General features: G+C 42.4%; 1 protein-coding gene across 1 annotated transcript in view; it reads right to left on the reverse strand.

Moving 5' to 3' along the window:
• Positions 1–6,448: 6,448 nt before the first annotated feature.
• ADGRL3 (adhesion G protein-coupled receptor L3) overlaps positions 6,449–21,571 on the reverse strand; it is an 875,465-nt gene continuing 860,342 nt past the window's right edge. Inside the window, exon 23 of the mRNA XM_090036868.1 lies at positions 6,449–12,463. Within this exon, the coding sequence (XP_089892994.1) occupies positions 12,396–12,463 (68 nt within the window). The 3' untranslated portion in view covers positions 6,449–12,395. The remainder of the gene's footprint in view (positions 12,464–21,571) is intronic.

A 21,571-nucleotide genomic window follows, 5' to 3' on the forward strand; every position in this document is an offset into this window, starting at 1 on the left:
ACCCAGCTCTTGCCTGCTTCTCTCAGGGCCCATTGTGGCCCTTAGGGGGTTGGGTAGATGCACCCACCTCTCACCACAATAGCTCTCACCTTAGACATTTCCACTCTACCACAGAGTCGTCCAGAAGAATGCAGCAACCTGAGAGCTTGTTTAAGTTGTACAAACACAATGGGGTCTGGTCCTGCCTGATCACAGCTGCTTATCTTGATTTAATGACTATATTGGTATTTCTGTGCTAAGATATGGTTTGTAGCTCAGATGGCAGAGACTGACTCTTATATAGAGAGAGGCTCCCAGGTTAAATCCAGCTGGTCTTTTGTGAAAGGGCATTGTTATAAAAATAAACATAATCATAGTATATTTCTTTGCCTAGGAAGAGCAAACAAGAAGCTTAATACCCAGATTTCCATGATTGGTACATGTCTTGGGTCTCCCTGGCTGGCCCAGTCTACATAAAAGAAAACAGTATGCTCTCCCTCAAACCTTAGCCAAAGCAGAAAGAGATATGTTATTTTGAAGGTTTGGGGCTAGAACTATGCTGCTGATCTAAGTGAGAGTGAAAACCGAATGATATGAAAGTTACTATGTAAAAACCCAAGAGTAGCTGTTGGATTTTACCTACAGTTCATAGAGCTGAAGTGTAGATATAGAGCTCATATTTGTTTTACTCTTCAGTTTTCTAGTTTTTAGTTTTAGTCTTGGTTGACCAGAACTTGTCCCTTCAGGAATGGAATATGACAAACTGTATCTGGAATCAAAGGTGGAGGGTTTTTGCCTATGTGTCCAGAGAGTACAAGACACTGCCTGAGTGAGTTTCCAAAAGGGCAGAGCCTGATTTAATAAGGTTTTTCCCCCAAAAAAGTCTCAGTCTCAAAGGTAGGATACTAGCACCTATGGCGGTGCCTCATAGTCCTAATGAGTTACAGAGACTTTCACCTTGACATCACAATTTTCAGTCTTTTTCCAGATTGATAAAAGTTGATGGTTGGTCCAGTAAAAGTAGAAGTATCGGCATCCCAATATGCGATGATTTTTGTGAGTGCTGGTTATAGGCTCTATGTCTATGTCATAAACTTTTGACCTGGATTGTAAAAATAAACTCGTTGAGCATGTCCCCATGAGCAGGAACATGCGTTTCCCTAGGGACAAATACATGGCACAAATTCGTGCTGCTGCTAGTTGTCCCCTGGCCTCTGCCCCTTACTTGGAGCCCTGGAGGCCTCCCAGAGCTACAGTGGTAGTGATCCAGGTACACGGAGCCTGGCTGGCAGCTGGAGCGTGGCTCTGGCCACTCATGCTCTGGTTTCAGACAGCACACACTGCAGTCACATGTGCTGCCCTACTTTTTTTTTCACACGGTTTTGTTTTACACCAGGATCTTTCAGTGTGAAAAAAAAAACCTCTCCATGCTGCAAACCAGCAGTGTGGTGGGTGTGTGCATGTGCAGTGTGTGGGGTTTGTGGGGCTGCAGATGGGTTTGCAGCACTGCAAACCACATGTGTGCGCTCACGGGGATGTGCTCATTGTGGGTTTGTACAGTACCTCACACAACAGGGCTGTGATCTTGATTGAGTTCTGCTTGAGATTTGCAAGACTGTCACAGATTTTGAAAGTTAATGAGGAAACTAAAAAAATCAGAAAAGAGGCCACTGTTTCATCCTTACTTCAAACGTAATATGACTTTTTTTTAATCTCATAATATTTTGGGTGTCTGACTCATAATTTTTGAACTTTTGGTGTAGCAATTGTTTTGGCCCTTTTAAAATATATATATAATGTAGCCAGGGAAAATTGACATTAGAGGAGAGAAAATCTCATAAAGTACAAGATGTTTTCAAATGTTCCAGTGGAAACTGGAGTGAATTTGACTGAATGAATAGTTGTTGAAAATCATGGGTATGCAAGAATTTTTAAACAATATTTTGAAGGACCACATGTGCTGAAGGTAACTCAGGTATGAGGTGACTGCTATAGTTCCTCACCACAGGTGGAAGAGGAATTGTGATAGCTTGTTTACCAGGAGTGCACATCTCCCCCTGTAACAAGGTATGGCACATCATAGGCGACAGAGGACAAGAAGGGCCCCCCTGAGAGCACTGGTGCCCCTCCTAAGAGCGCGCACTCCAGCTGGTAGAGGGGTACAGAGAACACTCGTGCCCCCCCCCCCCCAAATTTGGGTCAGTCACCATCTGACTGCTGGGGGACTTCCCCTCCCCCCACCACAGTTGTGCCCCGCTGATGCCCCGCAGACTCGGGAGGCACCAGTCACCCATGTGACATATTTGGGGTGTGCAAAGCAGGCCCTATTCTATTCAGATTCAGCCTGAACCAGGGACAGTGATTCAATTTGTTGATTCGGATTACTGTCCCTGATTTGATTCGGCTGAATCTGAAGAGTCAGTGCTGATTTGGAGAATCAGTGATTCAGACATAGACATAGCTTTAAATGTTTTTTTCTACATACCTCAAGGAACCAGCACGGCTTGTGAATGCTGCAGTGCTGGGGCAGATGGAATGCCCCACAGGAGTATTCCATGGAAGTACTTCCAGTCCACTTTCAGTTTTGCCAGGGAGAGCATGGGGGGCCCCTGCTACCCTCTAACTCAGTGATCGGTCACAAGGGGACCCCAGATGCCCCCCCTAGACTGAGGAGGAAGCAGTCGCTGAGCCGGAAAGTTCAGGGGGACCCCCAGCATGCTCTCCAGCGGACCTGGAAGTGGACTGGAAGTGATTCTGGTCCACTTCCATGTCTGCTGCTGAGCAGGCTGGGGAGCCCCCCATACTCCTGTGGGATGGTCCATCTGCCCCAGCATCACATTGTTCATGAGCCACCTGCTACCTAGAGGTATGTAGAAGATTTAAAGCTGTATCTATCTAACGTTTAAAGCTGTATCTATGCCCGAATCGCCAAATCTTTCCAAATCTCTCTGAATCGATTCAGAAGGTTCCGATTCAGTTTGGAGAGATTAAAGAATCCTCTGATTTGATTCAGATTCAGAGACTCAGCCAACAAATTGGGCCAAATCTCTACCAAATTGAATCAGGGAATGAAGCTTCGCACAGCCCTATGACATATACACCAATGTCTGCTCCTTTTGTGCATCAGTGTAGAGGCCATGCATGGGGGTGAAAAGGTACCTTTCTGTGTATTGTGTCATTGGCAGTAATGCATGCAGTTATCTAGCACTCAACAGGAATACATTTAGCCAAATGTAACCATTAGCTAAAATCATGCTTACTGGGTGTGCTCATAGCAAAAGAGAGGTCCTCCTATGTTGCCACTTACAAGACTGACATTATTGATGCGGATATTTTTAACAAGCTTAAACTAAATCTGTAGTGAATAACATGAAGCTTCTGTGGCAGGTGAACACTTGCTTTAGTTTGAGCCATAAAATAAGTGAAGCATGGCTTCAGGGGATAAACTTCACGATAGAAATCTACAAGAAGGCAGAGCAAAAGTTGTGCAACATCGACCATTTCCTGATGTTTTAATGTTTTCTCAAGCAGATCTAATGCTGTTGTAACTTAGGTGGGTGAAATGTGTGTGTGAACACAGACATGTCCATACACATAAAAACTAAGAATAAAAGTTTAAAATTTAAACACAGAAAAGAACATTTTAGCTCTGAAACTTAAAAGCTTGAGAACTTATAGTAATAGGAACATACCAGTTACTATGTGGGATAAGACCTGTGGTTCAAGCGGCCCACTGTTGCCTCCATCCTTACCTTATAGATATGTGAAAGGAAGGCACAAAAAAACCCCTCACAATACTGCACTAACAGATCAATAGGGGGTGTTTCTTCCTAAGCCCAGCAGGGTTGCCATGAGTCCTGCAACATTAAGGGCTTGTGTCCCAGATAACTTGTTATCTTTGTTAATGTAACTACAGATATTCTCACTTTCCATATAATCATTTAGTGAGTCATCATAAACTCTGTCCCAGTGGCATCCTTTGGCAGTGAATTCCACAGGTTATTCCTTTGCTGGGTATAAAAACATTTCCTTTAATTGGCTTTAAACACACTGAAATTTCACTTCACTTAGTATCCTTGTTTTGGGGACTGTCCAAGAAGGTCAATATAGAACAGACAATTCACCTTCTCTATGCCATTTATTAGATTAGATAATAATTATGGTAATTATATTAATTAGTTTAATATTATTGTCATATTCCTTTATTATGTCACTTCTTACTAGTCAGCATCCTAAAAATACTTGTAAATGTGTTTCATTCACTTAACAATTTCCACTGCCTCTCTCATTCTTCAGCCATTCTGGGGACAGATTGACTAATACTTATGATAGTGTTCCATGTCAATGTGTACCATCAATTTATATTGCGATAACACTATAACATTTTTGAGGGCTTTGCTGTTGAAATAGCCTAAACATCCTATTTGCTTTTCAGCGCGTGCTGCACAATGAGCAGATGGTTTAATTGACCTCTTCACAATGATGACCAAGTCTTTCTTGAGTCATGGCAGGTAATTTAAACCAGACAATCCATATAGCTTTGAACAAGTCAAATTGTTCTTTCCAGTGTACATGACCTTGTATGTGTTTTCACTGAATTTTGTCTAGAATTGGTTGGTACACCTTAAAGAGTTTAAGAGTCTACAACTGTACCTTGCCCTGTCTCCTATTAGAGGAGTTGCCAGAACCCAGCAGAGCTGCATTGTCCATGTGTAGTCAGGCCTTTCATGTTTGTCCGTAGCTGGCAGACAGTTATTTGAAGCCCATTTTTACTTTATGGTTTCCTTATATTTTTTACATCATGTAAAAAGTGAAAACATGACTATTATTCATCTTATTTTGTACGTGCCTACACTGAATTGTATCTGCCCTGGTGTTGTTCATCTTTTTTTAACCTTCCTGCATTCCAGTCTTTTGTAGTCCTGACTAACCTAAATAATTTTCTACCCTTCACATATTGTTAACTCTCACACACCTTCTTTCCCAGATAATTAAACACTAGTTTCTATATGGCTCATTTAGGTCACAAACTGTGTCTGTGGCATATTGAAATTTGATCCATCATTTTAAATATAATTGTTTTAACTATAATTATTACTACAGTTATGGCTCAGCCAGTTTCTAGACCACAAATAAAAGGTCACCTCTTACTTTGTGGGAACTTAAGGTCAGTTTCTAGTCCAACCTTTGGGTATCTAAGTGAGCTTAGATGCCTAAGTTTAGTTATATTTCACTTTTCTCAAGTCCATGAAAGTCCAATACTGCATATCTATCTATCTATCTATCTATCTATCTACTGCATATGACTGGAGGGCCGGGTGGCAACGTGGTGGAGCTACTTGTGTTGGGATAGTTTTTCTAAATTACCACAATGTTGCAACCTCCCAAGTAAGGCAACTATAGGGTGCCTCAAAACCCTAGCCACCACTGCCTTGTGGGTACTCCTTGGTTGGAGAAACATCACCCCGATGGAACCATGCCCTTTCTCAGGCATTAGGCAGTAAGCAACAGTTCTTATCTGTTGCTTTCTGGCAGAAGCTAAAGTAATGAAGCACTGAACATCTGGACTCAGTCTGGGCTTTGGATTCTATCTCCGTGGTTTAAAGAGGGGATGGTAAGTCTTAAGTCTTGGGCAGGCTCTGCTCCTCTATACTCTTCTCCAGGTATACACACTGAAGGTCTTGGTATGATGGTCACAGGGCTTGGTACAAGCGTTTTCATCAGGCACCTGACTAGACCTCTTAGGCATACACCATAATCCAGAGGATCAATGGCTGTCCACAGACATACACACCCACACACCGTCTTTTGACCCTTAAAGTTTAAATCACAAAAAAGGCATGAGAAAGAGGATGACCCATCCACCTTTTGTATTAATAATTTTTCAGGGACTTGAGCAAGGTGAAACAGATTTGTACATAGGTGTCTACAGCCGCTTGCATCCATAAATAGTGGAATAGAATCTGGTTTTTAGTTTCTTAAGGAACCTCTTCCAAAGGTACATTTCTGAGCTAAGTGAAGGTCTGAATAAACCTGCATCTTCTAGTTCTTCTTTGTCCAACATTTTGTTGAGTTACTCCCAAAAGTGTTCATGCTCTCCTGTCTGGCTGTGTGTCTATATCTGTGTGCAGTCTCTTGCTTTAAGGTAAACTCTCTGGGAAAGGCCTATCTTTTAGTTTTGTGTTTGTACACACCTTTGCACAATGGAGGCACTACCCTGTGACTGGAACTCCTAGCTGTCCCCCCTTACCTCTCCCCAGTAACACAAATAATCATAAGCTGAAATTTTCTTTTACAGAATCCAGGCTTTTTTCCATATCGCATTTTGCTTGTCTCTTCACAATGTATACTTCTGTATACATGCTGCTGCTTTTAGTTATTGTACTCATTATGCCTGATAAGTAAGTCTGATAGTTTTGTATCTATAGCATGGATTCCAAGTTCTACCATATATGTGCTGACTTATACACACTACCACTCAGATCTTCTGTATTAGGACTGTATTTTATGTGAGGTATCACAGTAGGTAATTGCAATTACCAGAAAGCATACATGAGAGAGTTTTCTGATTGCCAGGAGACAAAGACACTTTGGAAATCTTGAATTTTGCTACAGATGAAATTCTATAAACTTTAAAAAAGAAGACATATTGCTATTTACAATTTCTTTTCACTAACAAACTCTCCTAAACAAAATTGGTATCTGATTAAGTAAACATTTATACATAAATAAAACAGTGAAGATCTCTTCAGTTATTGAGAAGCAGCCAGTTCAGTCTCTTGTAAATAATACAGTGCTGAATTCTGTCATTACAGTGCAAGATAAACCTAACTTAACCTCAAAGTCTTAAGCAAACTAATCCATATGCGTGAATCAATCTGTTCATTTTAGTCATACCAATGTTATATAAATGCCACTAAAATCAATGCCTGAAAGACAGAACAAATTAATAAATCCTCATGCAGTACATCTAACTGGGATGCAAACTGACAGTACATAACTTCCCACTGAACACAACTATACAAATAGTTTGAATAAGTCATTTTAATAGAAGATTCAAAGGCAGGTCTGTAATAAGCAGGAGCAAATGAAAAAAATCTAGTGGATTATTAATTTCAGACAATACCAAGATTTTTAAAATAATTTTATTAATGCTCTCAATGATAGTTTTTCATACCATTTCTTCCATAGGTGTACAGTAATTACAAAGCGTTAGGATTTATTCCATGCCTGAAGACAGCGGAAGTTCAGCTAAGATGTTTAAAGTAAATTAAACGTAAATCGCTATTGATTTAGAGCTGGATTAAATAAAAATTCTCCCTTGAGGGACTGAATGGATAAGGGATTTCTAAATTGGATACAGAGCCTTTTCCCAATTAAAATCTTTGATCAGTTCAGAAGTGGCTGGTTGTCTTTACTGTTTGAGGGCTGCTCTGAGGCTTAGAGGCCGTGAGCTAGTAGCATCTATCTGGCAATTCCTTTGTGGATACTATCATCTACATGAAGTAAACTATCACTGCAGTGGGTATGCCAGACAGTGCCACAAGAGGGGTAATGAATGGACTGAGTGAGAATAGGTTTGAACTGTAGACTTTGGCCCTGCCCCTGCAGTTGAATGCATGCCAGTAGAACCTCACACGCATGAGTGAGTGGGTTTATTTAGTTTGGAGAAGGGAAGACTGAGAGGGGGTTTGATAGCAAACTTCAACTACCTGAAGAGTGGTTCTAAAGAGGTTGGCGCTAGACTGTTCTTAGTAGGGGTAGATAACAGAACAAGGAGCAATGGTTTCAAGTTGCAGCAAGGGAGGTTTAGATTGGATATTAGGAAAACCTCTCTCACTAGGAGTGTGGTGAAGCCCTGGATAAGGTTACCTGGAGAGGTGGTAGAATCTCCACCCTTAGAGATTTTTAAGGCCCAGCTTGACAAAGCCTTAGCTGGGATGATCTATTTGGGGATGGTCCTGCTTTGAGCATGGGGTTGGACTAGATGCCCTCCCAAGGTCCCTTCCAACCCTAATTTTCTATGAACTTTGTGTCAATGAAGATGCAGGAGTAGGAGTAGGGAAATGGGTCCAACAGGCTTCTCATCCCATTGGTCATTTCTAACCATGTTCTCATACTTGCTCAACATCCAACTTCCACTGTTCTTCAAGGGGTCTGCTGTGCGCTGAGCTCTTCTGATCATTGGCTTCCTATTTCCCAGTGATTATTAGCTAGCACTCACATGCATCTGCATTTACCTGCCCATGGCATAGGGCAGTAGTTTTCAACTTCCTGGAACTTGAGGTACCCTTCTATAAATTTTATGAATTGAGTGTTACCCAGTTTCAAAAATTAATGTACATATTACAATGCTTACTTCCTTGCAGAAGGACTGGAAAGTAGGGGTGGGGGATCATTCAGGCAGGGACAAGCCTGAGCCTGCATTTATCTGCTTGGCTTATCTGCTTATCTCCTCACAGCTTGACCACCCTTCAAAGGATTTGGTATGACCCTGGTTGAGAATCACTGACATAGGATATGAAAGTGTCTGTGGGTGCTTCTGAGATGGCTGCAGTACTAACAAATGCTGAACCTACATATGACTTACAGAGGTTTCCTGAAATCAGCGGGGGTGGAATGCACCAATTTCATCATGTAATCTGCATGTGCTATGTACTCAACACTGAAAATACATGAAAGGAAAAGCCGAGGACAGGATTTATCCTTTTCATTCCTATTAGTTTGTTTTTGATTATCTTTATAGCCAGGCCCTTTGAGTATGTCTATGCCATCCTGCACTGCTAGTCTCAATGAGAGGCAGGGCATTGCTCTGGGGTCACTTTCCAGGCCTCTTGTCTCTGGCATGCTTGAGACTGGCCATGGAGGATGTCCCCGGAGTAGCTTCACTGCTGCTTTTCCAGCTTGCTTCATGCAAGTGAAAGGGGTGCGGAGAGGCTGTAGAAGGAGAGTGGGGCAGGGCATTACTTGGAGAGCTGAGAGCCCTTGGTTACCATGCACCCAAAAGGAGAGAGTTACAGTGAACAGACTGCATGTGCCGCAAAGAAAAATTCCTCTACACACAGTGTTAGAGGTCTAAGGTTTGGTGCAATGGGAGCTTCCAGGGATAGACACCAATTTTGAGAACTGTAGAGAAAAATAATGTGAATTTCTGCACTCTAGTATCATAGAGTTTCCATCTATATACCTAATTTTTCCTAGATCATAAACCTGTGCCTGGCTGAAGACCACCTATATATGAGGTATAATGTTGCCAAACTCACCTTTCAAAAATCACGTTAAGCCCCAACACAATCAAAATTTTAAAAAGTAATAAATTAAACTATGGTAGGCACAAAAGCAAATTGCATTTTCAAGATTTTCTCCATGAGTAGGAGTTTTGTCATCCAGATGGAAAACCTGACAGTGAGAGCATGCTCCAGGCAGACAGGAGATGTGGATTTGAAACTCCGTAGGCCCTACACCACAAACTTCTTGGGCAAATGGAGATGGGTACAACCACCAGTTAGTAAGACTCCTGCCTATGAAAATGGGAGCACATGGGAACAGAAATACCTGATGGAAAGTACTGGTCACATATCTAAGCCCCTGGCTGGGGTGTGAGTTCAGACATTACCCTGTGCTTAGCGTTTCCTATTGGTTATCTGTAAACACTTCAGTACTTTCTGGATTGCTTTTCAGAGGCACTTAAGGGCAAGATTCAGGAGCTTGAGCAGGCTCTGTTCACTCATACTCACAGACACATCACTGAGGTTACTGGGAACCTCTTTCTCTGTGCCTTTCCTCAAGCCCTTGGTCTTCAGAGTGCCTGGGAGTGGCCTGTGTGGATGTACTGAGAGCAGCCTTACTGCTCGAGGTTTGTAGCATGGGTTGAAAGGCCTTGAAAAGGTTGTGACTCATCACTACCATTGTATATATCGGCCCTACATCTCCCCACTGTACGTGATCCTGGGTGAATATGCCTGGTGAAATCAGATCACTGTCCTGGAGTAACAAATCTAAGCTACAGTATTCTAACAGCTAACACTGGATTTGGGCCCAAACCATTTGTTGCTCTAATTGTTAAATGCATAGCAGATGAAAAATACATGATGATACTACACAGAGCAAAGATTTGCTTTGTATCTGTCTGTTTTCTGGCTTGCACATCTCTCTTGTGGCTGTCCTTCTCAAGTACTATGACCATCAGCCCCAACTCATGTGGTTGAAGTCTGACTTCTATTGCTTCTATTGTGTGTGGCCATACATACAAAGGTAAGTATAATATATAGACTTGTTCTCTCTCTCTCTCCCTTTCTCTCTCTCTCATACACACACACAAACACATTCCGTCTACCCAGCTAAATTAGTTGGCCAAAAGCAATGGCTCTGCCTTGAGGGGGGTTTTTTTGGAATGCCTTCATATTTTATTTTGGAGGACCAAACTGATGAATATCCTTTTCCCTTTCTCAGATAATTCTGACTTTCCTGTATCAGGGTGATGGGATGGAGTCCAGCTGGTTTCAATTGGTAGTTTCATTGCTTTATGCCATCTGCGAGTCTAGGCCCCAAAATTCAATTCTGTTAGAAGTAATGAAGGATAAATAACAACAAAATTATCTGCAAATAGCCCTGTCTGTTCAGCCTCTTTCACAAATCATGCTATGCTCTTTTGTGGGTTCATATAACTTTAGAGTGTCAAAGCTAATCCCTACGAGGCTTATGTGGATTTGGACTCTGAAAATACCTACATTCCTATGTGAAACTCACTGGAGATGCAGAAATGCTTGTTGGGGGCCTGGGTTCATTTCCCAACACTGAATTGGCAAAAAGAAATCAGTACACTTAAGATAATAAGGCTCACTTCTTAATAAAAAACCCCCCAAAAAACAAACAACTCCCCTGCACCCTGTATTTACATATTACAAGGAAATCTGATCGGCATTGATTCAGAAATTCTCTGTTTACCAAAGCTGTCAGAGAAGATGCTATTAAATGTGTGCCATTTTCTATTTACACCTCACGATTGCCCTCTAAAGTACCCTGGTAACAAGTGTATCTTGCCCTGAAATTAGGGATATATCTTCCCCTTGTATTATCTCTGTTTATACACTGGACTATAGCTACAATAGTGGCCAGTAATTTGGGATGCCTTTATTTTGCAGACCGAAATGAGGTACCCTAAAAAGGTCCTGATTTTTAGAGGCAGTTTTCAAACACTTTCTGCAAATTAAGCCATTTTCAGGTGCTTTGAGTTGAGGACCCCAAATTCCAGTATCCAAAATTACTAGTCATTCTTGAACACGGAGGCCATTGGTCTCCACTAAGAAAACAAAACAGCGTCCCAGAGATCCATGGTATTTCATGGCTCTGTTGTGTGGTAGCCTGGACAACAAACCCTCCTTAAGCATAGCTCTCAGCAAAACTGCTTGCACTTTGCAGACTTGTTGGCCATAAAATGATTTGCAGGTTTATTGGTCTGCATCACATGCCCTGCGAGTGAAGGATTACTGTCTCATTTAGAGGTGGGAAAATTGAGGCACAAAGGCCCAAGCCCTGTTCTACCTCTCAGATGTCTAAGTGGTGCTTACACTGTTTTGGGTAGCTAAGGTACTGTTTCGTCCCACATAGTGGCTACAAAATCATTATGATATCTAGGTTCCTTATTCACCACCATTTTGGGAAAGCTTCTGGGTGATCAGACCTGGATTACTTGGCACCTTCTGCAGCAGTCCAGAACAGCTGCCACAGTATCTATCTCCACCTAAGCACTGTTGCAGTTCAAATCTGTCTGGAAAGTACACACAGACCTCTGAAGTCCCTGACTCCTTATGAGGAGAAAAATGACTGCTTCATGCTGATGGAGGAGGAGAGCTCATCCACCTTTTCCCAGTAGCCTTGTGAATAAAGCACTTGTCTAGGGAATGGAAAACTCAGGTTCTTAGCCCCACTCAACTGGATGGGACTGGAACCCACACCTTACACGTCCAAAGAAAATACACTAGGGCCCAGGCCAGAAGCTGGGCCAGGCTGAAAGTATCTTCAATCACTACTGTTGAAGCTGGCCAGCTGGATGGAGAGGGATGCAGGAGTCATGGGGCCAGCAGGAGAACAGTCACATGGGAGTCTGATTGTGTAGCCCAGTGAAACAGATGTCTCTTCCATGATGAAGGCAGCCCTGAGTTCTGCTCCCATTCCTGTTTATGCATTTTGGAGTTGCCTAAGTTTTAACATCCCCAGAGAAGAAGAACACTCCCTGGGTGGAACAGGATCACAATCCTGAGGGAAGACGCATGCTTTTAGGGACAAACGGTAGCAAGGACCTAGGCATCTTAGAGGTGAACTAGAATATAGGCTAAAAGGTCAGCGCAGAGCAGATCCATGGGTAAACCAAATACAGAACCTCTCAGAAGTACTGGGAGTCCTCCCACCAGTCATTAGATGACACTGTCTTCCATTGGGACTCTTCTAAAGACTGGCTCCTGCTTTGGTGCTCTTACACTTTCTGTGAAAAACAAGATGAGATAGAGTAAACTGAAATGAAATAACGCCACTTGTCATACATTTATAAAATCATCCAATGTTAAAACTCAGCAAGGCTTGCTTAATCCTGACAACCAAGAATTATTTTGTAAAATCTACTTCAATTTAAACAAGGGATTGTGAGTCTATCTTGGACAGCAAAATAGAGACTAGTTGGGCATGGTTGAAAGTTCCTGGTAATTCACATCTGAGGGCAAACCCACCACCCATCTCCTCCCATTAGCCTATCTTGTTAGTGTGGGGTCAGCCACCTGCCTTGTTTGCCATACTGTCATTCCATATTTTGAAAAGTGGGTAAGCTAGCCTCTATGACTTCCAGAGGACTACTGCTCTAAGAGTGAGTTTTATTTGCAAGGTTTACGTGAGTTATCTGCTCTCATGTCGTTCCTTTTTTGGGTAAGATCAGCTATATTGCAAAATAACATTTGAACTGCTATGTTCACATGGGTGTTGTCCTCCCTTGTGCATAACACTCAGACTTTTGGGGGGCATATCCCCACTGCAACTGTAAAAATTGTGTCCAGTGAACTATCAGCGAAAATGTCTTCCTTTTCTGGGCACATGGGGGAAATTGTGGGAAGGTTTCACAATGTGGATAGAACTAGCATGGATCCATAATACACAGCAGTCATGTTTGCACAGCAAAAGAATTGTCCTCACTTGAGCAGTACCCTGATGGACCTGTCAATTTGAGTTAACAGTGCTATTACATTTGAGTTCAGGGACTTTTGTGTAGAACAGAACTCAAGTTTGGGGCATCATTGAAGATAACTGCAGTAGAGACCAGCCAGGGTGAAATTCACCTTTGTGCACCAGTAGGTCCTATTTAGAGGGTTTAAGTGGAACATAGGCCTCTGTACTGAGATAACTATAACCTCAGGGTTGGTGAAATGCACATTGTGCATATACAGTAGTGTTCCTTCCCTCAGAAGTCAGGAAGACATCCAGAAGCTGATTCAGTACAAATAATAATCCCCTTTGGCTTTAGCCAAATTCTCCATCTGTCACTTGAACTGCAATTTTATTTCTCCCTTGGAGTACCATCCCTAGTGCTTACCTAGATGAACATGAAATACACTATGGGCACAGCTACATCAGATGGTTACTGCAGAGTAGACTAATTAGCTCCACAGTAGAGTCTCAGCGTCTACATGTGCGGCCCTATTAGGCCACTGTAAACTAATACATGCTGCCATAGGTTAGTATTTGTAGATACAAGTACTCTCCTGCGTCAGTGTTATTTGCTGTGCAGCAGCACATGTGTAGATGCTGCCAGAGCTGGCTGGGGCATGAAGGTGCTTCAGTGCAGGGGCTGCCTGCTGGTTATCACCGTGCTGAAGCACCCTTGTGCCCCAGCCAGCTCCTCCGCAGCACATCAAGCTGAGTCAGAGCAGCCCGGGGCTGGCAGGCTGAGCCCCCACACCCCCTGCCAACGGGGCTGCTCCAGCCTAGCTCAATGTCCTGCGGTGTAAACATGGTGCATGAGAGCAATAAACTCTGGTGCCATATGCGCCACAGTTTATTGCTTTGAAATAATTTCACGCGTAGTCACGCCCCATGTGTATTTATTTTACTACAACACTCTTCTGAGTCTGACCAGTGCATGCTATTTATAATTCCAATCTAATCTGGTGTTTATTTAAGCAGGTTTTATCATAAATAGAAAATTTGTATAAATCATTGCCAAGTAAACAGATTTGTTTTGATATCAGATATTAACTGAAGGGTTCTTCACAGATTTTTCCTCTGAGTGCTGTATTTTACAGCTGTTGCTATAATAATTGCAACCTTGAAAGGTTGAAAGGAGAGCCTCTTTTTAATAGATTTGGATGGAAAATAGGGAGTCATAATGTATTGGGGCAAAAATCATTTAGGCAGTTTTCTTGATAAATAACATGCAGGGAGAGATTAGGATAGGCTGAACTCATTCAGGGAGAATTAGAACTCCCCAAAACCCATTTCAAATCAATTAATTCTCCACACCTTTTGGTCCAACACACCTCTCTTGCCTTCTATTCCAGGGTAAAAAGTAGTACAAGGAAAGCTAGTTGCATACTACTGCTCATCTGGCCAAAATGAGGAAGCCAGGTGGAAGGAGTCAGCCATGCCTGTACTCACACTATTTCTTGTAGCAAATACTTGCAGTTTAGGAAGTACAGAGTGAAGGGAGGCTGTGGTTCTGACTGGAGGAGATTTTATGATTTCATAAGGAAGAGACAGACCTCCATAGCACTAGGGTTGTTCTGTCTTAAACAGACTGAAAAGACTCAGTGGAAGCTAATAAGGAATTCATAGATGGTGAATAAACATGTAATTATTACTGAGCACCGAAATAAGTTAGAATGGACAGAAGCAAGGCACATCCTTGCTCATGTTGACTACCAACCTACTCTTTGACTTATTTTATTGATTACAGTAGCATTAACTGCAGAATAAGGTGCTATTTAGTGGCAGCAAAAGTGGCAGAATTTAGCATTAAGAAAAGTAGAAGCAACCAAACAACCTTCATCTGAAAGTACCTGCCATGCAAGAAAAAACCTCTCTCAAATGAAGGCAGTCTCAAATAGCAGGTGTTGCAAATAGTTAAAACTCTTTGGTCTCTGATGTCATAATATGTTCATACAATGCTGCATTCAATCAGCCAATGGACGAATCAGCTCCAACAATCCCAGCCCTGAGTGCTAAGGCGCCAGGGCAATGATCAAGATGATTTCTTGGCTTGTATTTGCTGTCTCTGTATAAAGATTTTACCCACTCAAGCTAGTTTATACAGAGGAAACCTCATGTATATCATCATAGCAGCATCTGAACTCTGTAGAGTTTTAGCTTTTGCTATCCTCTGCATGCTATTTAATTGCTATTCTGAAATAATTAGTGGTGGATGCTGCTGTGGAATAAGTAGTGATGGACACAAGTGAAAATCTTAGGCCTGCCTGAGATGCATCTTTTTAATGGCCTATGTTGCACAACCAAGCCAGGACACATTTCCTCCTGTACTGCCCAACTCACTAGGCTTTGAGAGCGGTGGCTTCTAAATGTTGTGACTGTGTCCAACCCTAAAAAAATACCACTGCAGTACCCATACACAGCAGTCTCACTGATGTCAATGCTATTGGCAATTTGCAAAATGACCCTGAATTCCTGGGCCCAACTCTATTTAGAATGAGAAATGCTCTGTTTACTCATGAGCTTTTCACATACTGCAAACCTCTTGAAGCCCCTTCTACCTCCAGTCCTGGAAACCCTTATTTACATGGTTATCCTTGTACAGGAGAGCAGAACCATTATTCACTCACACATATAAAGAGACTGAGAGAAGGATGGGACTTGAGAAGACATTTCAAGAAGCTGATGAGTTCAGAGTAACAGAGGAGGAAGCAAGGAGTCAGGGGGACCTTGCAGGGACACATGGAGCATAGGGGTAGCTAAGGAAAGAGAAGAGGTGGAGAATTAAGGGCAGAATAATTGTACCAATGTGATGGGAGGCAGGAAGAGAATATACCTGGGGAAGAAGCAGAGGCAGAGGAAGGGGTGGAGAGAAGGTTCCTTGGGAAAGAATGAGAGTTGTTTCTGAAGTAAAGACTTTGGATGGAGAAGATGATGGGAGCTTAGGCCTGGAGAGATGGGGGAGAGGAGAAGGCAGAACGGGGAGGAGCTGTGTGGGGGCCTTGAGGGATACTTCTCAGCTTCCAACACCTTGAAGAAGAGTACGTGTTCCTTTACTAAATCACTGCACACCAGGGTATACACTGATATGCTGGCCAGGTGGGAGGCATAAGCGCCTGCACACACCTACCACTGGAACTGACCAGTCCCCCAGAAACTCACTCTCCCCCCAAAACCTAGAGAGTCTTGAAGGCTTGAGGAACAGGCCAACCTTCATTTCCCATGATCTAGACAGAACAACTTTTTTCCTTGAAGTAACCTCAGATTGCCCTCAAGCAGGAAACCTTAGCTTATTTGTCTCACTTCCCCCTGAGCCTGAGGAAAGAACTGTACAAGCTATCCACACTATACACATTGCAAACTCACACACATACACACACACATTGTACTCAACACATCATTGCTAGACTTCTTTTCTCCCTCTCCTCCCTGTGTCCTTTTATGTTGGTAAACATGGAATCGAGGAGAATTACATGTACAACAGGGAATTTAATCAAGGTATAGGAAGATACATGTAAATATGTTGATTCCCTGCAGCCTTGTGCTTTCCCCATCTTGTTGTATGGCATTTGGATGCTTGGGATTTCGTTCTGGTTTTTTCCTTTTTATATGTAACTGTGGGATGCATTTTTTTTACTGAGTTTCCTCCTCCACTAGCGCTGCAGGTTGTCCTGTTTCCCTTTATGATGTGATGCTTGTCAAGGCTAAGTGCAGCCATGTGAACAGTTATCAGCTATAATGCTGGGGTGCATGGTGTACCATGGTAAAAAGTCCCTGCTGTTGAATACGAAGAACTGTCTCCAGCTGATATGAACAGCCACTTCTGTAACAGCCCTTTTATGTATATGCATGAATCATAGTGGTATGTCTCTCTTGGGCCAAACTTGCAGCTTTGTTCACTGCCAGCATCCCTGCTTAGCTATTGCTAATCATGCTAAAGCAACAATACAATCACTACCTTTGATCTTCCAGGGGAAATAGTTTTGCTCAAGACCATTTCTGGCCCCTCTGGCTTTAATTATTTTTGCACTATCTTTTGCAGCCTTTTGAGACATACATTGCTTTACAATTTGAAATGCTAAATATTTAAAGAGCATTGTAATGATTTAGTATTCCTGAAGGCCAAGACAGTAGCTCAGTGTCTGCTGTTTGAACTACAGACAAGAAAAACAAGGCCAAGTTCAGCCCTGTAGAACTCTTGGTGGTGACTCAGTCCCTTCACTGAGCTATATGATTACTGGAGCTGAACGGTCAAGTGCTACAGGAAATCTCTTCCTGAATACCTTCTTATAATTATAGGCCAGAAGAAATACTGTTTTAAAGGTTGCACTTTTCTCTTAATTTCACTTGAAGGGGGTAAATCTCGGTGAAAAAAATGGACCAACCCATAAGGTTTTTTTAATGTTTTAAGGTCTTTCCAGTGAAGCAGTAATTGGTATGAAGCTGTGGCTAGTGATAATATAGCAACAGCAACAAAAAAGCCAGTTCAGAATAGGCCAGTGTTCTGAGATATGAACTCTGACTTTTATAAACCACCTGAAATTTAGACAAATCATTATAAGAACATGTGAAGAGTTGAACTGCTTATGCTAAAAGTTGTACAGAGTATAAAATGCAACAATTGGTCTTGGACCGAATAGTATAAAAGGAAAATCTCAAGAACCCACACTTACCAAAATTAGGCTTCAAGAGCTAAAAAAGTGGCCTGGTGTATGTGTGTGCGCACATGTGTGTATGTGCACGTGCATGCATGCACAGATGCACATGTGTGTTTCTTCATGTGTATACAGCAACTCCCCAAAATCAGATCTCTTTTATACCCAAAGGTTGATTTAGCTTAATATTAGGCACTTAATTTGGAAATCTTCTGTCCCTGAGCAGCAACAAATTCACTGTATTGACCCTAATGTTGCTTTGCATGTAAATCTAGATTAACTCAACTGATTTAAATGGAATTACTCTGGATTTAAAATAATGTAGCTGAAATCAGACTTTTGCTCTATCTAGCTTGGCCTAGGGAAGATGACATATGACATGATTCACATTTAAGTACTCTCCATGGCCAGCATTTCAGTTGCTTAAGTTGGTACCTAGTGCAGTCACATGCCCCAGAATAACTTCCCACTGGGAAGCAGTGCCTTTTGCCCTCAGACTGTGCCTACCTGATGGGTTAGGAAAAACAAATACAGGAAATGTAGCATGCCAGCTGGCAGAAGTTGTCAATGAACTAGATCTACTAGTAGATCCAGAGGAAGAAGGGGCAGAAGCAATTACCATCAGTTACCATTCCCTGATACTTGGCTCTCTTAAGAAAAGATGGAGATGCCTCTAATACATCACTTTGGATGGGGGAACCATTAAAAACAAATGCATGTCTTTCAAATGACAAAGAACACAGGTTCCATCTTAAAGCAGATGGGAAAGGTGATTAGAAGCATGATGATCTATCTACCTATTTGGCTTGTCCATAAATATTAAGAGTGATCTTTCAAATCATTACCCAAGTAGTCCTTGCTTATATCAGTTTGTCTTTGCTTCCATGGGGTTACTTGCCCAAAAAAAGATTCTACAGATTGAGCTTCAGATCTCACAAAGGGTATTACTACTAAAAAAGACAGTCACTATTTTACAGAATGGTCCAAAACCCAAAGGAACATTTCTACAAGGGTGAATTCCCAGAGATATCTGGTAATAGACTAACCTATCTGGGAATCTAAATGATGAATACTGTTGTGGTACATAGCCCTGGAAGCCAGAAATCCAGAGGAGATAAGTTTGGGCACTTTGCTGACTCAGGAAAGGAAAGGTAAAGCAGTAAAACTCATTCAGTTCACAAGAGGTAACTACTTATTCCAAGTGTTTTAAGGTTTAAAGTCTGAGTCCCATAGACAAAGTGCACTTGATAAGTTGGAGACAATTTGGGCAAGGCAGAGAAGGCAGATATTAAAGACCCAGAGGGGAAAGACAGTTAAAGGGAACTCTACAAGTCCCCAAAAGGCTGTGAGGATGACTAAACAAAAATTAAATTAACGATTTAGCAAGGAGAGAGCGCAAAAGACAGATGCCAGGGAGACAGATGAAGTGGTTCATAACTACTTTGTTTCAGACTTCACTTAAAAAGCGTAAGAGCAACAGGGATCCTGCTGTAATAATGAAGAAATTGAGAAGTTACAAAGCAGTAAATAGGTTAAAGACAAATGGCTGGAAAATATTCAAGTCATCAGGTAGCCAATGACGTTCATCCTAGAGTGCGGAAGGAATCAGCAAAAGGAGTGTGGGAATCACAGGTTCCCATAAAGGGAAAAGAGAAAACAGAGAACCTTCTTTTTTAAGCAGTGAACTGAAGTCAGTTACACTTAGTGTCAATGCCCAGTGCCCCTCTGGTTCAACTGGAGCCTAATGAAACCCACATCAATGCCAACAGGGCTAGCCTTTTAATATAGAAATCCCATGATAAACACAAAAAGCAAAAATGAGACTCCACAGTAGGTGAAATGGGTTTGCAATAATTAATCATGATGAATTAACTCACTTTTCCTTTCCCTTATAACAAGCTTACTGGATAAAGGAAATGCTGTGGGAATAATATATCCACTTTAGATGGCATTTGATTGAGTTCTTCATGGCTTTCTCTTAGGGCAAACCAGAGGAACACAGATTAGATAGAACTTGTAACATAGATTTTTTTAAAAAAATCAGAGATTAGATAGTCAGTGCCTGAGTCCAAAGCTTTTCAGTGTACAGACATCACTAATTCACTTATCTGGAACCGCTTTACCTTTGTCCTTGCATGAATCTCATTTGATAAGTTTCAGACTATTTCTGCAGGCAATTAACTTAATACTTCGTATTATTGCAAGTCTCCAAGAGAACATACCATAGACTTGCTCAGATGAGGAACAGTCTTAAATGTATAAAAAGAGATCTATGCAAGGAAAAAGGTTATGGACTAACCCATTACACAAAAAGGGAACAAGGAATATGGGTTAGAAGGCAGAACCCCAAAGTAAGGTCTGCAGAGTCAGGAGGTTTCAAACAGAGTATGTTAACGGAGTGACAATATCTCAGATTCTATTAAACACTGACTAGGTCTCCGTTGGGTTCAGCAGCAGACATCAGCTGTCTAAAAGAAACAGGCTGCTTAACAAGAAAACCGATTAATAGTTTAGAAAAGAACATGACCTGCGAAGACATACAGTGAAGGAGAACTTGGCATTACACCGACCACAGGAAAGAAGGATTTTGCAAGTTTCTGCTCCTCAGCAGTCCATCATGTCACTGAAAAGGACCCATGTATAGTCCTTTATGAAGACAGCAAGGACAATATATGAAAGTCCAGTGGTTCTCAACCATCTTAGACTCAAGGTACCCCACTCACACATTCGTGGAATTTAGTGGCACCCCATTAAAAAAAAAGAAGACTATGATATGTCTATTATAACTGAACCACTGTATCATTGATTAATATGCTATTAATTGTATTATTATAATAGTTATCCCTTCAGGCTGTTCCCACTGGTTCTGCCTGGCCCCATACATGTTTGCTCTCAGTGTGGCACCGGAACTCATTGCACATGGGTTCAGGTCACTGCTGGGTCAGGGAACCAGTGGGCCAATTTCTGGCCTTGATTATTGCAGAGCATTCCCCATGATCTCCACCCTCTGGGCCAAAGCAAACAGAGCCCAGGGGCACCCAGCTGGCAGGGATAAGGTGCCAGGTGCACACGAGACACAAGGGGGAGTGCCGAGAAGGTTGGAGGGGCAGGGAAGTTGGGGCAACAGAACACATGAGGTTTAGGAAGGGAGACGGGCAGGAGGAGGAGGACCCTCTCCCTGTCCCAGTCAGTCCCTAAGGGGGCAAATGTGGTCTCTGCTGCTACTGGTGCTTCTTTAGGGAGTCCCATGCGAGGGTCCAGATCCACCTATTCCCACTGTCCTCCCCACAAGCCTGGGGAGTGTGCAAGGAACTGGGGTGTGAAGTGGGATGAAAAGCCTTGAGTCTGTGTGTCCATGCATCAACTCATGGTAGAGCATGCAGCTTAGAGCATTCATCACAGAGGCAGATGGAGGGTGGAAGGGGACAACCACAGGTGCCCTTTGTCCATGGGACTCTGGGCAAGCAGGGGGCGGAGTCAGCAGTTTTCTTGCCACCTTGCACAGGGCCCAGGCACTGTGGCACCCCAATGGCGTCTTGCGACTCTCTGGTTAAGAGGCACCGTCACGAACTTCTGAGAAGGCAAGGAAAAGATCACCTTTTTTTTCAGCTCTGAAAATCTACGTTGCTTTTCAGTTAAGCAAACAAGGAAGGCCCATTGACCTAACGCTTAGTATACAGGACTTGCAGGCTTTGCTGCTGACTTTCTAAGAGCTGGGGCTGGTAACATCTCAATATCTGCATTTCCTG

The sequence above is a fragment of the Crocodylus siamensis genome, chromosome 2, assembly GCF_052110815.1.
Source record: "Crocodylus siamensis isolate JL-2025a chromosome 2, ASM5211081v1, whole genome shotgun sequence".
NCBI classification, from domain to species: Eukaryota; Metazoa; Chordata; order Crocodylia; family Crocodylidae; genus Crocodylus; species Crocodylus siamensis.